Here is a 20,897-nt window from a genome sequence, read left to right on the forward strand (position 1 = left end):
TGTGGGTTCAATCCCTGGGTCGGAAAGATCCCCTGGAGAAGGGCATGGCAACCCACTCCATTGTTCTTGCCTGGAGAATTCCGTGGACAGAGGAGCCTAGTGGGCTACAGTCCATGGGGTCACAGAGTCAAACATGACTGAAGCAACTTAGCATGCATGCAGTCAGAGTAAAAGTAAGCCCCCATTTATTTTTTCCAGTTTTATTGAGATATAATTGACATACAGCACTGTATATGTTTAAGGTATGCAGTGTAATGATTTTACTTACATCCATCATTTCATATAGATAACAGAACTAAAGAAATAGAAAAAAAATTTGTGTGTTTGTTAAAAACTCTTAGGATTTACACTTAACAATTTTTGTATATAACATACATCAGTGTTAATTATATTTATCATGTTGTACATTATATCCCTATCACTTATCTATCTTATAATGAAGGTTATACCTTTTGACTGCCTTCATCCAATTCCCCTCCCTCTGCCTCTGATAGCTATAAAATTGATCTCTTCTTCTATGAGTTTATTTTTGAAGTATAATTGACCTGCAACTCTGTGTTAGTTCCTATTATACAGTATATGATTTGGTGTTTTGAAACATTTCAAACTGATGACCAGGATAAGTCTGGTTAAGATATGTTACAATACAAATACATATCATAGTTACTGACTGTATTTCCCATACTGTACATTTCATATCCCTGACTTGTTTATTTTGAAACTGGAAGTTTATACATCTTAATCTCCTTCACCTGTTTCTTTCTTTCCCCCTGTCCTCTGGCAACCACCTGTTTTGTTCTCTGTATCATAATTCTGTTTCTGTTTTGTTTTTTTTTTTTTTTTTTTTATGGCGCTGCCATACAGTTTGCAGCTTAAGGGATCTCAGTTCCTCAACTAGCAGTTGAATCCCAGTTTTCCCAGGTGGCCCAGTGGTGAAGAATCCACCTGCCAGTGCAGAAGACTCTAAAGACTTGAGTTCTATTGCTGGGTTGGGAAGATCCCCTGGAGTAGGAAATGGCAACCCCCTCCAGCGTTCTTGCCTGGAAAATTCCATGGACAGAGGAGTCTGGCGGACTCCAGTCAGTGGGATTGCAAACAGACGTGACTGAGTGAGCACACACGCACACACATGCACGGCAGCTCTGGAAGCACCAGATCCTAACCGCTAGGCCACCAGGGAACCCATTTCTGTTATGTTTGTTCATTTCTTTTTTAGATTCCATATATAAGTGAAATCATACAGTATTTGTCTTTCTCTGTCTGACATTGCACTTAGCATAATACCCTCTAGGTCCATCCATGTTGTTGCAGATGGCAAGATTTCATTCTTTTTGGTGGGGGGGAGTAATTTTATTGTAGTTGATTTACAGTGTTGTTTTAGTTTCTGCTATACAGCACAGTGAATCAGTTACACATATATATATCCACTCTATTTTTTTATTTTAATTTTTAAAAATGTTTGTTTATTTGGCTGCATTGGGTCTTAGTTGAGGTACATGGTGTGTTTGATCTGTAGTTGCGACATGCGAGATCTTGTGGTTGCGATATGCGAACCCTTAGTTGCACCACGTGGGATCTAGGTCCCTGACCAGGGATTGATCGGGTGCCTACTGCATTGGGAGCCTGAGTCTTAGCCACTGGACTACCAGGGAGGTCCTTATCTACTCTTTTTTAATTTCTGTTCCCGTATAGACTATTACAAAGTATTGAGTAGAGTTCCCTGTGCTATACAGTAGGTTCTTATTAGTTTCCTATGTGATATATAGTAGTGTGTATATATCAGTCCCAAAGGTTTTCATTCCTTTTTTATGGATGAGTAATATTCCAGTGTGTATATGTGTATGTGTATATACCGTGTCTTCTTTATCTAGTCATCTATTGATTGGCACTTGGGTTGCTTCCATGTCTTGGCTATTGTAAATAATGCTGCAGTGAACATAGAGGTGCAGGTATCTTTTCAAGTTAGTGTTTTTGTTTTCTTTGGGTAAATATCCAGGAGTGTAATTGCTGGATCGAAAGTAAGACCTTTTAGATGGATAGTTTGGAGTATTTCAGACCATTCCATTTTGATGAATTAAGTTTTGCTAGAAATTGGAATTAAGACTGGGAGAGTAAAATGAACTTTGTGTCTGTTTTAGAGTTATCAGTGATAACCATGCAGACCCTGTGTAATTTAAATGGATTCATAACTAGGAACTTAGGCAAAGATGCAGATACAGGAAATATTTTATGTGAATAAATCTCTTTGGAGCTGGGAATATTTTGTAAACAAAATCTCAGTTTCATATAGCACCTCTCAAGCATTTTTTTTAGTGCAGCTCACAGCTGAACTGGAAAGATGAATTGAAAGTTTTTCTCCAATTGCTAGTCATCGTTAGACTAAGAACTAGAACCCGACTCACAGTTTTAAGTGGTTTCCAATGCACAATTTTAAGTGTATTTTCTTTTGGACAACCAGATGGATCTTACTTAAAAAAAGAGCTTAATTCTGGCCATTTGAAAAGTAGTTTTTTATTTCTCCTTTGCAAATAAGTTCATATTTGCCATTTTTCTAGATTCTGCATGTATGTGTTAATATATGATATTTGATTTTCTCTTTCTGACTTCACTCTGTATGTCGGTCTCTAGGTCCATCCACATCTCTGCCAATGGCACAATTTCATTCCTTTTTATGGCTGAGTAATAATAGTCCATTGTATATATTTACAGCATCTTCTTTCCCTATTCCTCTGTTGATGGACATTTAGGTGGCTTCCATGTGCTAGCTATTGTAAATAGTGCTGCAGTGGACATTGGGGGTGCTTGTGTCTTCTTGAATTATGGTTTTCTCCAGGTATTGCACAGATGCAGAGAACAAACATATGGCTACCAAAGGGGAAGTGGGATTGGGGATGGATTGGGATAGGCATATATACACTACTATGTATAAAATAGATAAACTAATGAGAACCAACTGTTAGCACAGGGAATTCTACTCAGTGCTCTGTGGTGACCTAAGGAAATCCAGGGAAGAGGGGATATATGTATATGTGTAACTGATTTACTTTGCGGTACAGCAGAAGCTAACACAACATTGTAAAGCTATACAGCAATAATCAAAACAAAACAAACAAACCCCAAAACAAAAACCAACAAAAAAAGGCAGTTTTCTATGGAATAGTTGATACTAGAAAAAACCAGTTTTGCAGGTCGAAGTTAGCCCCCGATTTTAGCTTTAAGAACAAAGCTATGAATAGAGCCTGAAGAGTAATAGAAGAAAAAAGGTGGTATTGCCCCTAAAAGATAATAGAAAGTTATGAAATTGCCAGATGTGAGTGGTCCTTGATAGATGTGCAGTATGTTCAAGGAGTAAGATACTGTAGTTTAGAAGTTCTGTTCCCCTGGACTCCTTTCCCAAAACCAAATTAGGACAAGAAGGAACTTTACATTTATTGAAGGTAGGTCCATAGCTGGTGTCATTCATTTATGAAATTGGTAATTTCTCCTGGTTTTAGATCACAAGTAAGCTTTTATTCTTGGTTCTCCCAGTCAGATACTTTCTTTGTCCACTCGTGGAGTTCCATTTATCTTGCTAGCTTTTTTGAACATTAGTGACCTAAACTGGTTTGTCAGTAATTTCTTGTGTTTGGAGAGAGTCTGGTTATATGTGTAGCTTCAGCCCCACCCTGTATTTCAACAGGAAGTGGGTAGGTGCCTAAGTCTGTAAAGAGACAATTCTCCTTGTAATTGTTGCATGATAGTGAGGAACTGCTATATGCAACAGTAAATTTGTACTTCTTTAAATATTTTGATGGACCAACTTAGATTACAGTAAACCTGAGTGTTGTGTTTTATTTTGAAATTAAGTGATTGTTTGACTTTTCTGTTGAGATTCTTGAACCACTGTGGAATGCATATTCTTTATCATAAAGAAATTTATCTCCTGAAAGAGGAAACTAGTACAAAGCAGGGCGCTTCTCATATGCCCCTATCCAAAGTGCTGTTAACTATAGAACAGTGGGAAATGCTGAAGTGAAAAGCAGAAGTACTAATTGCCACACATACAATATCCCCACATGTTCTCATCCCATGCTACTGCTGATCAGCATTTTGAGGGTATGTTTCAAAGAGGAACTGCCTTGAGAAGCATTTCTGTTGTTATAGTTATTGCTGTAGCTCAGATATACTTGCTTTGGGATGTGACCATAGAAATCTGCAGGTGTTATCAGTGACCATGGCTCTAAATGAAACATTGCTTATTTATTTATAATAAACAGCTAGTAATACATGTCATTGCCAGAATGAGCAGTCATCTGTTTTTTGTCCTGCTGTTAATAGGAATTCAAAGTGTAGGGTACAGATGAGTGCATCTTCCCCCTCACATGCAGTCTTCCTTTATTACCTTCTTCCAACTTCCAAATCCATCCCTCTCACCTACTTCACCCCACTCCTGCTGCAGGCTGTCGGGAGCAGAGTTGAGAGTTCAGAGTGTAGGGTACATGTCAGAGTCTCCTTTTGCCTTAAGACTGGCCAAATGTGATATATAAATATCCCATGATAACTTCAAATACACAAACTTGTCGAATCTTACTGTTGTGAAGAGACCTCAGAGAACACATCCAGTTTCCAATTCAAAGCATGAATCCCATCATGGTACTGGCAGTCCAAACTGGTCAGTGTACTCCAAGCCATGGCTCGGAGGGGATGGTTTTGATTTATTCTGACTCATTCTCAAGTCCCTTAAGCTGAAAATAGCTGGGGGTGAAGATGGGGGTTGCTGCTGAGTCTGACTGATGTTTGTCACTGGTCCAGACATTTTTACATTTTTGGGTAGCCAACCCCCAGATTGGCTTGGGAGGCTCCCAGAGTGTAATAAACTTTACCCCAGGGCACTGTCTGGAATGTCCTTTTTACCATTCTAGATCTATAGAAGAGTTTGATTCATGGACATGATCCATCTATCTTTACAGTACCTAGACCTCTCCTGGCCTTATGTTCAAAATGCAAGTGACTGTTGGCCAAGCAGAGGTTATGGCAGTTCAGTCAGTCAGTTGTGTCCGACTCTTTGTGACCCCATGGCCTGCAGCACGCCAGGCCTCCCTGTCCATCACCAACTCCCGAAGTTTACTCAAACTCATGTCTATTGAGTCAGTGATGCCATCCAACCATCTCATCCTCTGTTGTCCCCTTCTCCTCCAGCCTCAATCTTTCCCAGTGTCAGATCTTTTCAAATGAGTCAGTTCTTCACATCAGGTGGCCAAAGTCCAGCAAATCCAAGAATTTTAGAAATTCTTAAAGATCTTGGCTTAGTCCTTTTATTTTGCAAATGAAGAAACTGAAGCCCAGAGTGAGAATATGTCAGCTTTGATTTAGAGGGCATTGTATAAATCATCCAGTCTGACCTCTCCATATCATTTTCTTACAGTCTAGGAATCTCTCCCCCAGCATGCCTAATAGCTGATATCCAGGGGATGATACTGGGGAACTTATCACCTCTGAAGAGAACCCATTCTAATACAGGACAGCTCTAATTAAAAGGAACTAACTTAATTGAAATCTACATTCCTATAACTTTTATCTTCTCAGTGGTTCTAATTTAATTCCTCTCCTATGTAACATCCCTGAAGGTAAGACCTTCTCAAACCCCCAAATTAGCAAATATCACTATAGTGTATAATTTTTCTAATCAAAGTAAAGTATAACTGAAAAAGAACTTTTACTGATTCTATAAAGACAGGACATTCCACTTTTCATGTGTCCAAAACTTCTTTTTCTAGCTAAGAATGACTACTTTCTTGGTTTTCTTCACTGTCCCTTCATTACTGGCACTAGCATTTAGTTCTTTTCATAGTACTTTTATTTTTAAAAATTTTTTATAAATGGCAAGATCTCAGTTTCCTGATCAGGGATTGCAACCAGGCCACAGCAGTGACAGCACCAAATCCTAACCACTAGGCAACCAGGGAGCTCTCATGATATGTTTAATAAAGAAGCGTACATTTTATCACTCTGTACAGAACAATCAGGGGAAAGCTACAGATAGGATAGCTAAAGGATTGGACTCACCCTCACAACCTGTCTGTGGTTTCTCAGTTCTTATTTGCTGGCTGTGGTGGGCCTCTCCATTCTATTGTCTCCTTCTCATCCTGGGAAGAGTTTCCCAACTGGTCTTCTTACCTTCAGTTTTCTGTCCCAATACAGCTTCCTACTTCTGTTAGAATGATTTGTCTAAAAATGCAGATTTGACCATGTCACTTCCTTAATTTAGTGGTTTCTCAACACCCAGTGCTCCACTAATTTTGCACTAAATGACGACTGATGATCGAGGATTTTTTCTCAACTGGATTCCCATGAGAACATTAAGCCCTAATGCCATTAGGCATCCGTTGTATATAATGCCTTAGCTTCTCTCTAGTGCATCTGGAATGGTGCTAGTTGTTTACACTCTTGATGAGAATGGAGAAAACAGTCACTCTAATCCTTTTCTCTGTTCTGTGGTTCACATGAGGAACCCATTGTAAAAGAGTAGAGGAGAGAGAATTTATGTTCTTCAAGAGGTCCAGCAGCATGGCTGGGAGCAGTCCCCAGAAAAAAGAACTCACAAATTTCATTCACGTCTAGGATTTCATCTTTAAATTTATGTGAACACTGCGTTCTACTACATAATATGTCCATTGTTAAAAGTGTTTCAAAATATTTGTCAATGAATAAAATTGACTTTACAGGAGGATTTGCCTCGGGTCTATTGAACTAAAAATAGCTACCTTTTTTTCTTAGCCCTGTAGTGGACATTTTATGTATGTTACATTATTTAATGTCTCTAGGAAAATTGCCCAAGATCACACAGCTAGTAAGGTGTCAAGACTCAGGGCACTAACCCAAGTATGTCTCAACTCCACAACTTAAAGCTGAGTTGAGTCAAGAGCCTTGGAAGTCTTTGCCTCATTTCCAAGTTTATCTTCACTGGAATGTAGGATTTCTTTCTTAGTCAAGTTAGTATTTTGGTTCAGATTGTGCATAATTCCATACTTCTTTTGAAGAAAAGTGAGCAGTGATGTGGGTAATTCCATTTAATAAGGACTCTTGTCTTTCTTTGGTGACTCTGAAACATGTAAAACGACTTTTTTTAGTAGCAGATTCACTTTTTTAATTCTTTTGTCTTGATGGATATTGAATACTGTAATTTTTTGATTACTCTAGCTTGATGTGGGAGCTGGGTTTTTTTGGCAAGACGCAGCTAGCTATCTTGGTATTGAAAACTTGCCCCCCCCCCCACCCCCCCACCTCCAGATGACACAGGGTTGACTCCATTTGTGTTTTCTTACCCAAGGAACTTGGGAAAACATAAATGCTAAAGCACCAAGGTGTTAAGAGTGGCTTCCCCAGCTTCATCCCCGTCTGACATTTACCTAGCTATTTGGAATCCAGTTTCCATTAGATGTCCAAAGAGAATGTCTGGAATGCCCTGTCAGTAGCCATTCGACACAGGATTTCAAGGGGATCTGGCTCCTGTAGCTCCTCTAAGATGCTGGAGCAAGTTCTGAAATGATTGCTAAGGGAGGGAGCCATAGTGGCTATTTTCAGTCATCTTTGGCTGTACCCTGAATTTCTGGTTCTTCTGGCAAGCTTGAAATTTTGGGAATCTGAGGGCATCCAGAGGATGCAGAGCCCTGTGAGCTTCTTTTATTTGTAACCCCTTGTCTCCTTTTCTGTTCTAAACTCTTTTTCAGTTTGAGTTAGTTACTGAAGCTTGCATGTTAGTACCCAGTACCCTTTACATTATGTAAAAGAGGAGAATCGTTAGACTGGAAGGGAAAGTCCAGAGTTTGGATTAGAAAATCTGTTGAATCAAAGGGGAACTTAGCTGAGGAACAGAATGAAAATTATTTCCTTAGACAGTAGACAAATATTCAGGAAACACCTCTGCACCCCAAAGATAGGCACAGCTGCCACACAGTGACTATTAAAGGGAGGTTCAAAGTTATGAGCAAACAGCTGATTCTCTTGGTTCTTGGGCTGTTGCTGTTGGTGACAGGAAATCTTGTTCCCCAAGCTGCTGGCTTCCTGTTTTATTTTTACTCTTAGCAGATCAGAATGTCCATAACAAGGAGCAGTCTGTTCCAAAGGGTTCTACTCCCTCTTTGAGCTGAAGGGCTTTTTTTTCTTTTGGTCAGACAATATGTTGGTTCACTTTTAAGTTCTATGATGTATAGCTTGGTTTAAGCATTTCGTGTTCACAGTCAACTTTTTTGGTGATGAGCTGGTGTTTTAAGATTCAATGTAAGTAAACCTCTGTGGATTTGTGTGTGTGTGTGTGTGTGTGTGTGTGTGTGTGTGTGTGTGTTTTAAGAGGTGTTTGCAGTCTTGGGGACTTGAGTATATTACCTTTATGCTTTACCATTTAACTTGCCATTTTCCCTAGCACAAAAACCTTTAGGCTGCTTCAGATTTCTTTAGTTTCACAAGTTAGGTGAACAGTTCCAGCCCCGTGTACCTTGGCTATAGTCATATAGTCATTTTGTTGGATAAAAAAACCTCCTCCTGTCCTTGTAAAGTTAGGAATTTGGTAATCTAACTCTGAAACAATAGCTCAGCGTGAACCTAAAGTGCTGGGGGATTTCCTAGGGAAAGGGGCTTAGCCGACAGGATAAGAAACAGTAACTGGAAGGTTTCCGGATCTGCTCCAGACACTTCCTGCTGTCTCAAGAGCCTTTTGGCCCAGGTGTGTTGAACCGGATGGGAGAGAGAAAGGGAGCTGTGAGTAGAAGAGAAAGGACTGGGGAATCATACAGCACAGTGTGCTTGGCATCATGTTTGATATATTGAACATGTAAAATTTTCCTTGGTATTCTTTCATTCTGTCCATTTACAGACTGAACTTTAGTAGTCTTAATAGATACAGTATTTAGTTGTACATTAAGAGTCCTCCATCAGGGAAGAACTGGAGAAGTTATGTTTTGATGTAGATCAGTGGAATCACTTAGCAACATAATTTCATTGTGGAGACTGTCAGATGACAGAAGCTCTTTTTTGATTCTCATAATTGATCATTTGGAATCTGATCTGTTCTGATTGTGGACACCCCTAGGTTAGGATCTGCACCATCCAGGACCTGCTGAACGGGCTGCTTTCTGACTGTGTGTCCCCGCCTCCAGAGACTTCTGTTAGCTGGAGCATACTTGTTATTTCAGGGTTTTTAGGTTTTTATGCTGCCTGTGTACTCTCAGCCAGCAGTCACCAGTTCAGAATTTCTAAACTCATCCAGCAGGGCTCTAATAGCAAACCTGTGAAAGAGGGGTGTGATGGGGAGGGCTTAAGCAGGAAAAAAAAAAGAGAGATAGAGGGAAAGATTTTTTAAAGCTGTTTAGATCAGAGCAAGACAAAAGGAAAAACGACTCACACAGCCTTGGTGTGCCTGGAATTTGTGGTTGAGTAATACTTTCCTGTTATTTCTTTTTTAGGTTGTTTTTCATCATTCAGAATATTGCCTGAAGCAGGTCCACCATGCCGTTAGTAACGAGGAACATCGAGCCAAGGCACCTGTGCCGTCAGACGTTGCCTAGCGTTAGAAGCGAGCTGGAATGCATGACCAACATCACCCTGGCAAATGTCATCCGACAGCTGGGCAGCCTGAGTGAGTGCCGCAGAGAGCCTGTGCTTTGCCCTCAGGGGTCGTTGGTGCTCTTTATTTCCTCCCCTTCTCCTCCGTGTTCCTATTTCTCCCCCATCTGCCTTCCCTAGGTAGTGCGAAAATTTATCCCACCCTCACCCCTCCCCAAAGAGAGGCTTCTTTTTATACAGATTCTTCCCCTCAACCCTTTCTTCTACCACCACCCTCTAGGTTCCCTCCACCTCCCCCTCCACCTGCTTCAAAAGAAATCTGTGGGAAGGGTGGCAGGAAGGGCTGCAGCAGAAACTGCAGATGGAATGACAGAGCAGAATTCTCTGTGTAAAGTGGGAGGTTCACAGAGCAGTGTCTTGGGTTGGGGAATGTGCCTGTAATTGCACAAGCTATTCCATGCAGCCTGACTTTGTTGAAGCCTCAAATGTACCAATAGTCTTTATCTACCCAACCGCCCACCCCCACCCCCACCACCTTTCTTCACAAAGAGGAGTAAAGCAAACACACATTCAGAGAGATTCTGGCTGACTTGTCTACCCTGGTACACATTTAATTGTGCTGCAAGCCCCCAGGTCCAAGTTCAGGGTACAAATTACTTCTGTAGTCTCTGGGGTATTGGGAGTTTTGCAAGCTGTGTGAACACAGTGACACAGATTGTAGCTGGAGCCATTCCTCTCTAGGAGGAAGATGGGGGTTAACCTAGTCTATTTTGAAGCTGAGGGAAAGCCAGCTCAACTGTAATTTCTTTTTTTTTTTTTAATTGCTAAGAATGAATGAGACCGCCTTGAGTGGGGTACATGCTTGGGTTTGGATTTCATTCTGAATTGAGCGGATTTTGTTTGCTTGGAGCCGAGATATGGGAAAGGCAGATGCTTGGATAGGTTCTGCATTTGTCTAGTGCCATTCTAGCTCCCATAAGAACCTCTGTCAAAATGCCATTTTAGTGATCTTCCTTAGCAGAAGCATCTTAGTGTGAATTATTTCAGACATTTAACCCTCCAGTCGCATCACTGCCTTTCGTGAAAGCAGTGGAATATCAAGAAAGTCTACATTCCCCTCCTCCCCTGCCACCCCAGATAGTAATAGCCCCTGCCTTGGAAACAGGGGCCTGAGGAGATAGAGGCCTGTGACCAGATGATGTATGGGGTCTGAGATTCCTAAGCCATCACCCAGCTCAGAGGCCGTCTCAGTTGATCCAGGGCTTAGGGAAACCTGGATGGGGCGTCAGGAAAGAAATGAAACCCTGCCCGTGTCTGTCTTACACAAAGCAGTGTGGACAGCAGTGCCACAGCAGTGCGGCTGACGGGGAGGCCCGCGAAGACTGCCGAGAGCCTCACTCGCCTTAAAAGCACCATTGCTGCTTCTGTCGCCCTGAGAAGGCCAAATGGGTGGCAGTCAGTCACACGCGGGCTCCTTCTCTGTAGGACAGAGGACATCTAGCTAATGATGCGTCGTCTTCTCTCTCAGCAGGAGTTATGGTCTCTCTCAGGTGTTTTTCCAGGGTAGTGTTGCTGGATGCCATTGCTCACTCTCCCACTTGTGATCAGGCCACTCCTATCTTGAGGAAGTTCATCTGAGGGCCAGGGTTGGCCTGTGCTTATGGAAACAAGATTTTCTCACGTTGTAGAGCTGGCTGGCCCTTTATTCATCCAGTAAACATGTATTGGACATATTTTATGTGCCAGGTGCTGAGAGGATACAGCAATAATAAGAAGTGGTCTCTGCCTTCTGGGAGCCCATAATCTACCAGAGGAGAAAGAAAGAAATAAGGGGAGAATGAGAGAGGGTGAGAAGAGATCTCATATTTGTTGATTGCCTACTTTATGCCAGATTTTAATAGGATCTTGACATATAGACTATCTCATTTAATCTTCTTAATAATCCTTTGAGGTTAGATGTTGGCATTCCTGTTTTTCAGGTGAAGAAATGAAGGCTTAGAAAAGTAAGGTAACTTGCATGCAGACACAGTAGCCACTGAGAGGCAAAGTCAGACTTCCTAAGAATTTCTAAGCTTGTCCCCTGGCTCCCTGTCTCTCCCACGACTGCCCTGCATTAGACCTTTGCTGTGCCGTACTAAGTCTCTTCAGTCATGTCTGACTCTTTGCGACCCTGTGGACTGTAGCCTGCCAGGCTCCTCTGTCCCAAGGATTCTCCAGGCAGGAATACTGGAGTGGGCTGCTGTGCCCTCCAAGGGATCTTGCCGACCCAGGGATCGAAACCACGTCTCCTGCAGTTCCTGCATTGTAGGCGGATTCTTTACCGCTGAGCCACCAGGGCAGCCCAACTGAACACCCACCAAACGATTCTTAGCCCACCTCTGGCCTCCCTTTCTCTGATCAACCTCGTTAAATCTATAAACCTAAAAATTGTGTAAAATCTTTTAAATCTTAAACTTATCTTGCCAGAGTGGTCTGCGCAAACTAAATCTGACTTTTTACTTTCATAATTCTGAATTGTTTGAATTTTAAAAAGTTAAGTCTGTGTTAACTTTTGCAATTTAAAAAATGTTTTTAAAATAAGAGCATAAATGTTAGCTATGTATTTTATCTCCTGTCTTCCTCATTATGGAGTTATTTAATTTTAAATTCCTTCACATGGCATTCAAGACTTTAAGACATACCTTTCTTTTCAGCCTCATTTTCTGCAATCCATCTTCTCCCATTTTAACAATCTTTTAAAGAGATTCTTTTAAAATTAAAAAGGGAAAAAAAGAAGTGGGGGAGGAAGAAGGAAGAAAAGATGAATTGCCAACTACCCATAGCTTCTGAGACAGGCCGTGTACTCTTCATACTTTCGCACCGTGCCTTTGTTGTTCCCACTGCTAGAGAGCCCTTGCCATCTTTGTAGTGGATCTTTAAGACCTGGCTCAGGGATCTCCTCCTCCAGGTTGGACTGAGTACTCCTCTGAGATCCTATTACTTGCTGTATTATTACCTGCCACATTATATTAAAAATTATCTGGATCTCCTATACTAAACTAAAAGGTTTTTGAAGGCAGAAATCATGTGTTGTTTCCTTGAACCCCAGTGTCTATCTTGTGTAGTACCCGGCACCCAATAGGAGCTCAGTAAATATTTGTTAAGTGATTCGTGCTTCTATTCTTTCTGTCCTTCCATGCTGTTGGTGCACAGAGAATACAGGGAAACAAGGAATATTTCCTATGGGGAGTGGGAACATAGCAGGAATACGGAGAGTCAAGAAAAGCTTCATAAAAGAGGTTACATATGAACCGAACCTTGAAAGATGACTAGGATTACGTCCAGCAGAGAGGGGTGCAGGAATGGGCTCCTGTGTACTTCAGGCTTATGACCTTGACCTCATGTATTATATATTCTAGCCGGAAGTGCTTGGTCTAGTAGGGAAAGTCTGATTATGGAATGCATGAAGCACAAAACTAAAAATTTCACAGCCATGGATTGCTCCCTGATAGCATATCCAGAGTTCTTATTTTCCCTCAGGGCAGTGAGATTGGCGTTTCACGTATTAGGTTGCCATGTCTTAGAAAATGTGCAGCCAACCAGCACTTCTGAATTGGTATTCTGACCACCTAGGAGAATGGAACCTCCTCTTGGGTCATTAAGAAGATTTGTTTTCATTTGAAAAATTCTACTGCTAAGGTATCTTTTGCAGAATGAGGTAGATGTCTATTATGAATGCCCTGATTTGATAGTGGATCTGTCTTGGTAATCTGAATGAGTGAAATTTAACTCTGAACAAGATATGTAAGTATCACACTCCTGTTTTCAGAGGTTGTAGTACTTTTTAGTATTTACAGAGCAGGGCGTCGGACATGACTGAGCGACTGATCTGATTTGATCTGATCACATTACCAACTGGAATTATATTTTAAATTGGAAGATGCACTGGAGAAGGGAATGGCTACCTGCTCCAGTATTCTGGCCTGGAGAATTCCATGGACTGTGTAGTCCATGGGGTTGCAAAGAGTTGGACACAACTGAGCGAATTTCACTTTGATTTTCAAGCATAAGTCTTAAGATACTGAGATATCGATACTCTTAAAAGTCATCAGTATAAGGAAGAATCTCATTATATAACTGTTTACGTTTTGAGCTTATTTAGTCCTATGACAACTTGGTGAGATAGATACAGTTGTCCCCATTTCACAGATGATGAAACTGAGGCTGAGAGTTTGACTTGGTGAAGAGTCAGTAAGACAAGGATAGAGAGAAAGAACTGAGACTTAAATTCAGACTTTCTGGTTTGAAGACTACTGCTTCTTCCATGCATTATCTTGAGTTCTAAGTATGCTTAAGTCCTGATGTAACCTGACAGTGGGGAAGCCTCTACGCCGCCTCACTGCCCCTTCAGGTAGCATTCTCAGCGTCACCATTTCTGTGTGTTGGAGCTTTTTGTATGACTTTTATCCTAAGTCACTGTGCCGCACTGAGCTCTGCTCCTGCTGTCACTGCTCCTTTCACTGAGGAGCACGCAAAGTCCTGAGTGCTCTCTTTCGGTGATCTAAGGGTGAGTTGATTTGGGGTTTTCTTTTCCTCCAGAACAGTTGGTTGGTTACCAGATATCTTTGAGCCTTTGTTCTTTTCCATACTAATGTTGTGTGTTTCTCAGTCGGTCTTTCATTACCTAGGCAAGCATGATACAGTGTGGTTTTTGTTTTTTGTTTTTTTGAATGTAGTTGATTTACAATATTATATGTGTCAGGTGTGCAGCATAGTAGTTCACGATTCTCAAAGGTTATATTCCACTTAGAGTTATTATAAAATATTGGCTATATTCCCTGTGCTCTACAATGTATCCTTATAGCTTATTTTATACCTAGTAGTTTGTATCTCTTAATCCCCTAGCCCATCTTGTCCCTTTCCTCTTCCCTCTCCCTCTTAGTTTGTTCTCTGTATCTGTGAGTCAATACAGTATGGTTCTTACAGGAACTTAGCCATTTTATGGACAGAGATCAGATAGGAATCCTCAACCTGCACAGTGGAAATGCAGTTTGTTAGCCAGTTTGAGTCCTTTGAGCTCAGGAGCTTCCCATGGTTGTTTAGATCACAGAACCATTCAGTATGCAAAGACTTGCTTCTTCCTTGATTAGAAACTCCTTATTGACTAAATCTACTAGCAATCCAGAATATGCTGTTGATTGGTCTTATGCTTACTCTTCAGGTTGCACTGGGAAGGTAAGTGAGCTGCAGTTCACCCTCAAGGTGAAGTTTTGGCCTTGTGAACTAATTTTTCCCCCCTCAGGTGTGGACTAAGCATAAATGTAGTTTAGAAGCTAAAAATTAGATCTACTTTAAATAATTCTCAAAGAAATGATCTGTCGGTTGGGCGCAGTCACTTATGCCTGCCTTCACCTTGCAAGTAACACACTCAGATGGTATATTTATTCGTATGCACCACTTTTCATTCCTAGCAAGAATGTGCTTTGTGGCTTGGAATGACAGTATGGAGGTAGTGTCAGATTGCTGTTATGTTTCTTTGGCTGCAGATTCTCCTTGCATTCCAGGGTTGAAAGTACAGAACTCTTTTTCTAAAAAACAAGACATTGTGGAATGAGACCACTGGTATGTTGTTTTTCAGGGAGAGCTTGAATGTTTCAGCTTTCCACTTGTTCCCTGAGATGTAGATTTGAAGGATTATAACCTAAAGCAAAGACTTTCAAAATTGTAGCTTATGAATCATAAAATCACCTTTTCACCCTTTAGAAGAAGCTGTTAGTCTCTACTAGAAGGCAATGGCACCCCACTCCAGTGCTCTTGCCTGGAAAATCCCATGGACGGAGGAGCCTGGTGGGCTGCAGTCCACGGGGTCGCTGGGAGTCAGACATGACTGAGCAACTTCCCTTTCACTTTTCACTTTCATGCATTGAAGAAGGAAATGGCAACCCACTCCAGTGTTCTTGCCTGGAGGATCCCAGGGATGGGGGAGCCTGGTGGGCTGCCATCTATGGGGTCGCACAGAGTCGGGCACGACTGAAGCGACTTAGCAGCAGCAGCAGCAGGAGTTGTTAGTGACAGTTCAAGGCCTTTTACAGATACCACATCTCATCATGGTGGTTCAGTGTATTTTGGGGGCTCCATTGAGGTTGTAACTTCTTATTTTTTGTGTTAATTGTAAACGCTTAACTAACTCACAATTTGTTTTCCAGAACTACTTTCAGAGGGTACTTTTACAGAACAGCAAACAGCTAAGGGCTATAGGCAAATGTGTAGACATACTATCCACTCTTCTAGGATGTTTCTTTGTATTACATCTTTTGATTTTATTCAGCTTGCTTTGAGTTTCATGACAGCTCAGTTTGCCAAGAAGACTCTTAGTTACAGAGCACATTGCAGGCTGCCCAGGCTCTGTCTCCAAGAACAAGCTCTTCTTGTAGCCTGAACCATCTTAGAGAGGCGGGGTCCGTGTGTGTTTGGGAGGTGGGGAGTACAGTCTTTAGTAGCCAGTTTTTCTGACCATTTTTGTCACTTTTATGCACTAGTGACTTGGTTCTTTGCTCTCTCAGGTAAATATGCTGAGGACATTTTTGGAGAGCTCTTTACTCAAGCAAATACTTTTGCCTCTCGGGTAAGCTCCCTTGCTGAGAGGGTCGACCGCCTACAAGTTAAAGTCACTCAGCTGGATCCCAAGGAAGAAGAAGGTAAGGAAGCTGAGCTCAGCATTTGCAGGCTCTGCTGAGCAGTTGCTTAGAATTTTTTCCCCTGATTTATAAAAAAGTGAGGGGGGAAATCAGAGAGACCTATGGAGTTCTTCTTTGAAATGACACAAACCTGGGTGATATGAAGAAACCTTTTCATCTCTACCACACCTCCACATACTCCCTTTCTCCCATTTCCCCAATTCCCTCTTTCTCAAATTCCCCTTCCCCCCAGTCGTGTTTTGCTACCATAAATGTACTTGGAAGATTCAATCCTCCTAAGGAGGGGCCTGCTAGATCTGGCCACATAGTAAACCTTTGTGTTGCCTCATTTTGTTCAGTCATGAAATGGCTGGGCTGCTGACAGCCTTGTGGGGCTTCCCCAGAGGGGGAGAAGAAAAAAAAAAAAAAAAACCTGGCTGCGGACAGCCGCAGCCAAGAAATGCAGCAGCTGAGGCCTCTCTGGCTGGTGTGACTCAGTGTTTGCTCAGATAGCCTGTCGTCCATTTTCTAATGCCTTCCATCTTCTTTCAGTATCACTACAAGGAATCAACACCCGAAAGGCCTTCAGAAGCTCTACTGTTCAAGACCAGAAGCTCTTTGACAGAAACTCTCTCCCCATACCTGTTTTGGAAACATACAACACCTGTGATACTCCTCCACCTCTCAACAATCTTACCCCTTACAGGTAACCTAGCTAGCTTCTCCCCTCTTCAGCCTGTGGCTAACAACACTAGATTGTCTTTTTAAAGATGTTGTGTACATCAGAGGATTGTATCGAAAAGCGTACTACCTACCCCAGAGTTGCTTGTGGTGGAAGAAGCTAACATTTACCATATAAACAGGTGTCACTTATTATTGTTTGGTTTCTGAAACTCATATATAATATGAGTGAATATAATATATAATATTGAAAGTTTGTTACAGCATTTATGCTGCAGAGTTTAATTTGGTATAAGCCAGGTCCATCTTGGACTCCATCCAAGGAATTTAGTTATTATAGAACCTAAAGGACTTTGTTACAAGGCAGTCCTATAGCTTGCATCCCAGGGGCAACATTTTAGCAAGGCTCCCACTTACTCTGAAACCGCTAGATTACCAGATGTTTGGGCGTGTTAGTGGGGCCAGCCTTTTGGACTGGCTTCTCTGGGCCCTGAGGGTCCTTCCAGAGCCTAAGGAGTAATTGGCATTCTTCCAAATGAGTGTCGTTCACTTTGTTTTGAACATCCTTTCAACATTCCCCTGTGAAAGGACCTACGGTGCTATGGCTAGACTTGAAAAAGGTAGCCTTATAGACAGCTTAAAGCCCCTCCCCTCTAGTGGTCTGGTCTGGTAGTGTTACCGTGTAAAAAACTTCCAAGCAGGGACAGAAAGCGAATATTTATCTTGCTCGCATCCATAAATATCTTTGGAACAGGTAAAAGTAATTACAGATAGCTGGAGGCAGATGTCTTCTGTGAGACATGGGTGTACTGCAAAGTAGAATGTGTGTGTGTGTGAAATTCAAGGACACCCACCTGATCCAGAGAGCCAGAATAGGAACATGGCCACTTCTCACACAGATGCAGAGACAGTGCGTGGTACCTATCCTTTGTTATTACCATGTGAAATTACGTCTGCCCCTTGGCTCTCAAAGGGGCCAGCTAACATAGCAGGGCAGAGATCTGACTCTGCAGCCTCCATCATTGAGTCTGGTTGGATCTGGGCAGAGGGTTTGTAGGAGAGGAAGGGATTACACACTTAATAATATCGAATGGAGTATGGTAAGACGAGTATATTTTTCAGCTAATGTAGGGTATTTTCCTTTTTAACATTCTTTTCTCAGTTTTCTGGATTTAGCCTAACAGAAACAAATGATGTGGCTAACTCAGAATAAGATTTAATATAAAAATCATTAGTGCTTGATTGGAACTGGTTTCTGTGTATTGTGATAGGATTGGAGGTCAGCAAAGAATTACCTTTCCAATTTGTTTTAGTTCAGAATAGTGTAATGCATGCTTTCTGAAAAAGGGGAGAGACTTAGCCATGCCCAAGTTCAGGTTTCCAGCCAGGGTCATTGAATCTGGTGGATGACCCTTACACTGACACTCATCAGCTCACCCTGTTCTTCTGTCACAGCCACGAAGAGATGGGAATTAAATCTTGTGGTCAGAGAACAGCTGGCTGTCTTTTCTCACTGGGGCCCCCTTGTGGTTGGGGGATGGGGGCGGATGCTGAGCTCTTCTCATAGGTGAAGTGCTGTGTTGCCTATATTTACAGAGGAATGACAGCTACACACATAATACACATTCATGTGTGTATATGCATACGTCTGTACACATGTGAAGCTGCGCATGTGTACACAGGTTTTGGGTGGGTGGAAGGCCATTAATGCTTGCTGGAGAGTCCTGGGCAATTGATGGTGGTAGGGGAGCCAGTGGCAGAAATCCCGCCTGATGTGCCAGGATATCAGAATGTCCTCGGGGAGATGTCTGCAGCCCTGGAGATCATTAGACATAAGCAGGATCCCTGCTGCTATAAACCATTCTTGCCCTAACCATGCATATTCCTCCACCAGGAATTGAAAGTAAGACTAAGGTTCTTAAAAAGCTAGATAAGTAAAGAGGTGCCATGCCATTCAGGGGCTTTGGAACTCTGGTATAGAGGAGGAAAATACACAGTCAATTTGAATGACTTCTTGATTCCTCAGTGTAAAAACTGCTAACTGGTAGGTGTTTGGAATATTGGATTTGGTTGGGAGCTCATTTGTCTACTGACAGCTACTTGTCTTCATTTCTATCCCAGGGACGATGGGAAAGAGGCACTCAAATTCTACACAGACCCTTCGTACTTCTTTGATCTTTGGAAGGAGAAGATGCTGCAGGACACCAAGGATATCATGAAAGAGAAGAGGAAGCATAGGGTGAGGGGAAAGGGGCTTCTGTTCTACACATCAGTAGGCACGATTGTGGAGGGGGGGATAAAAAGGAAGCCAGTCTTATGTGAAGTAATCATTCTGAGTGGCTGCTTGCTTGGATGCCAGGTGAGACTCTTAAAAAAATGTGTCCACTCCAAGCACAACCAAGATGAAAGTATAAATCACACCAAAAATGTGTTTGTTCCCCCCAGTGCTATTAACAATTGAGTATATTCAGGCTGAGTTTTAGAAATTGACTTTTCTATTCACCATTTATTTCTCTTGCAATTTGCACCTGACTCTGCTGGACACTCGAGCTAGGCTAGTCCCTTGCGCGCCAGCTTTGCAGCTCATTTCTCAGAGATCAGCACAAGGCTCTACAGTGTTTGATTTGCAACGGGAGCGGTTTAACACCTTGACTACTGGTTGGGCGGGGCAGGGGTGGGGGCATAGGCCTAGTTTTGGTAGAGGTGCTCCCCTCCCCTTAGACTCCCAGTGATGTGTGTAAGCATATGACCTAGCAGTTGCAACCTCACAATCCCATTAGCATGGCTGCTGGGAGGCCTAAGAGAGCACCAGGGGCTAGTGCAGCTGCACAAGCTGAAGAATCCGTCAGTTGTTTGGGTTTGTTTTTTAACTATTTCCTTATATCTGTCCCAGATATCTATGGCTGTCATTATTTCTCTTCTCTCTTGACTGACCTTTGTGGCATAACGAATAATAAATAGCTATTTATTAACTTCATAACAGTTAGAGTTGCTCAAAAACATGAATTAATTACCCAGAAAGATGGTAGATTTCCATTGCTACAGGTATTTGAGTATGGTATTGAAGAAATGTGTTTGAGCCCAGGAGGTGGTTTGGATTAAATGACCTGTAGGTCACTCTAAACCCAGTAATTTTGTAAGTTCTGTGGTTACTGTATGTTGTCTAGGCAGATTATCTCTAGGGTGTATATCCATGAAGGTGGGTGGAATTTTAATGAAGAACTTTGGGAAATGTTTATTAAGCTTTTCTGTTTCTTTTCATTATAGAAAGAAAAGAAAGATAATCCAAATCGAGGAAATGTAAACCCACGTAAAATCAAGACACGTAAGGAAGAGTGGGAGAAAATGAAGATGGGTCAAGAATTTGTGGAATCCAAAGAAAAGCCTTCTCGGTAGGTGCTGCTTTTGTCCTCTTGGTAGCATTCTTTGAAGGGTCTGGGCAACTGGGGGCAGCAGTCTGACAGCTCTGGTGTGACACCTTTCATACCCCTGAAGTCTGGCTGTGTGGCTTAAATCAATACCACTGCTAATCAGCTACTTTAAAGTACCTCCATCTGGTGATTAAAATTTGCTAAAAAACAGAAAAAAAATCTAGAGGCTCAGCAGTTTAAATAAGATGACCAGAGTGGTCTGGAAAATAAAGCGCATGGCTTATAGGGCCCTTACGATGTCTGAGGGCCTCAAAGGAAAGACTAGAAAGGGAAGAAAAGTGGTCTTAGGAGTCCTTTGCCCTCAGAGCATTGATTCGAAGGTCGTGACTAAGAACTGGACATTTCATGGGAGTAGGGAAGGCCAGGCAGAGAATTTGTGCACATCACCAAAGCAACTTTTCAGTCAGCCTTTGTCAGTCTCAGGAGAGAGGCTGGCCAAGGGACTGAAAGCGGACCTCAGAGACAGTGTGGGAAAGGCCGTGCAGCCAGTACTGAGGCTATATATCTCTGTGGAGAAATAGTAGATGTCAGTCTGACCCCATTTCCCAATACCAAATCACACTAGAGGTTTAAAAGGGGGGAAAATGGT

General features: G+C 42.0%; 1 protein-coding gene across 4 annotated transcripts in view; it reads left to right on the forward strand.

The window, feature by feature from the left end:
• WASF2 (WASP family member 2) overlaps positions 1-20,897 on the forward strand; it is a 74,990-nt gene that overhangs the window by 45,170 nt on the left and 8,923 nt on the right. For 3 of the 4 annotated variants that reach the window (XM_055574000.1, XM_055573997.1, XM_055573996.1), the window contains 5 exons: positions 9,441-9,613; positions 16,083-16,217; positions 16,749-16,902; positions 18,999-19,116; positions 20,145-20,269. In XM_055574000.1, the coding sequence (XP_055429975.1) occupies positions 9,484-9,613; positions 16,083-16,217; positions 16,749-16,902; positions 18,999-19,116; positions 20,145-20,269 (662 nt within the window). In that variant the 5' untranslated portion in view covers positions 9,441-9,483. Of the gene's footprint in view, positions 1-7,947; positions 8,260-9,440; positions 9,614-16,082; positions 16,218-16,748; positions 16,903-18,998; positions 19,117-20,144; positions 20,270-20,897 lie in introns of those variants that run through there. The other variant, XM_055573998.1, reaches the window with a different exon arrangement.

This window comes from Bubalus kerabau, chromosome 3 (genome assembly GCF_029407905.1).
Source record: "Bubalus kerabau isolate K-KA32 ecotype Philippines breed swamp buffalo chromosome 3, PCC_UOA_SB_1v2, whole genome shotgun sequence".
NCBI classification, from domain to species: Eukaryota; Metazoa; Chordata; class Mammalia; order Artiodactyla; family Bovidae; genus Bubalus; species Bubalus kerabau.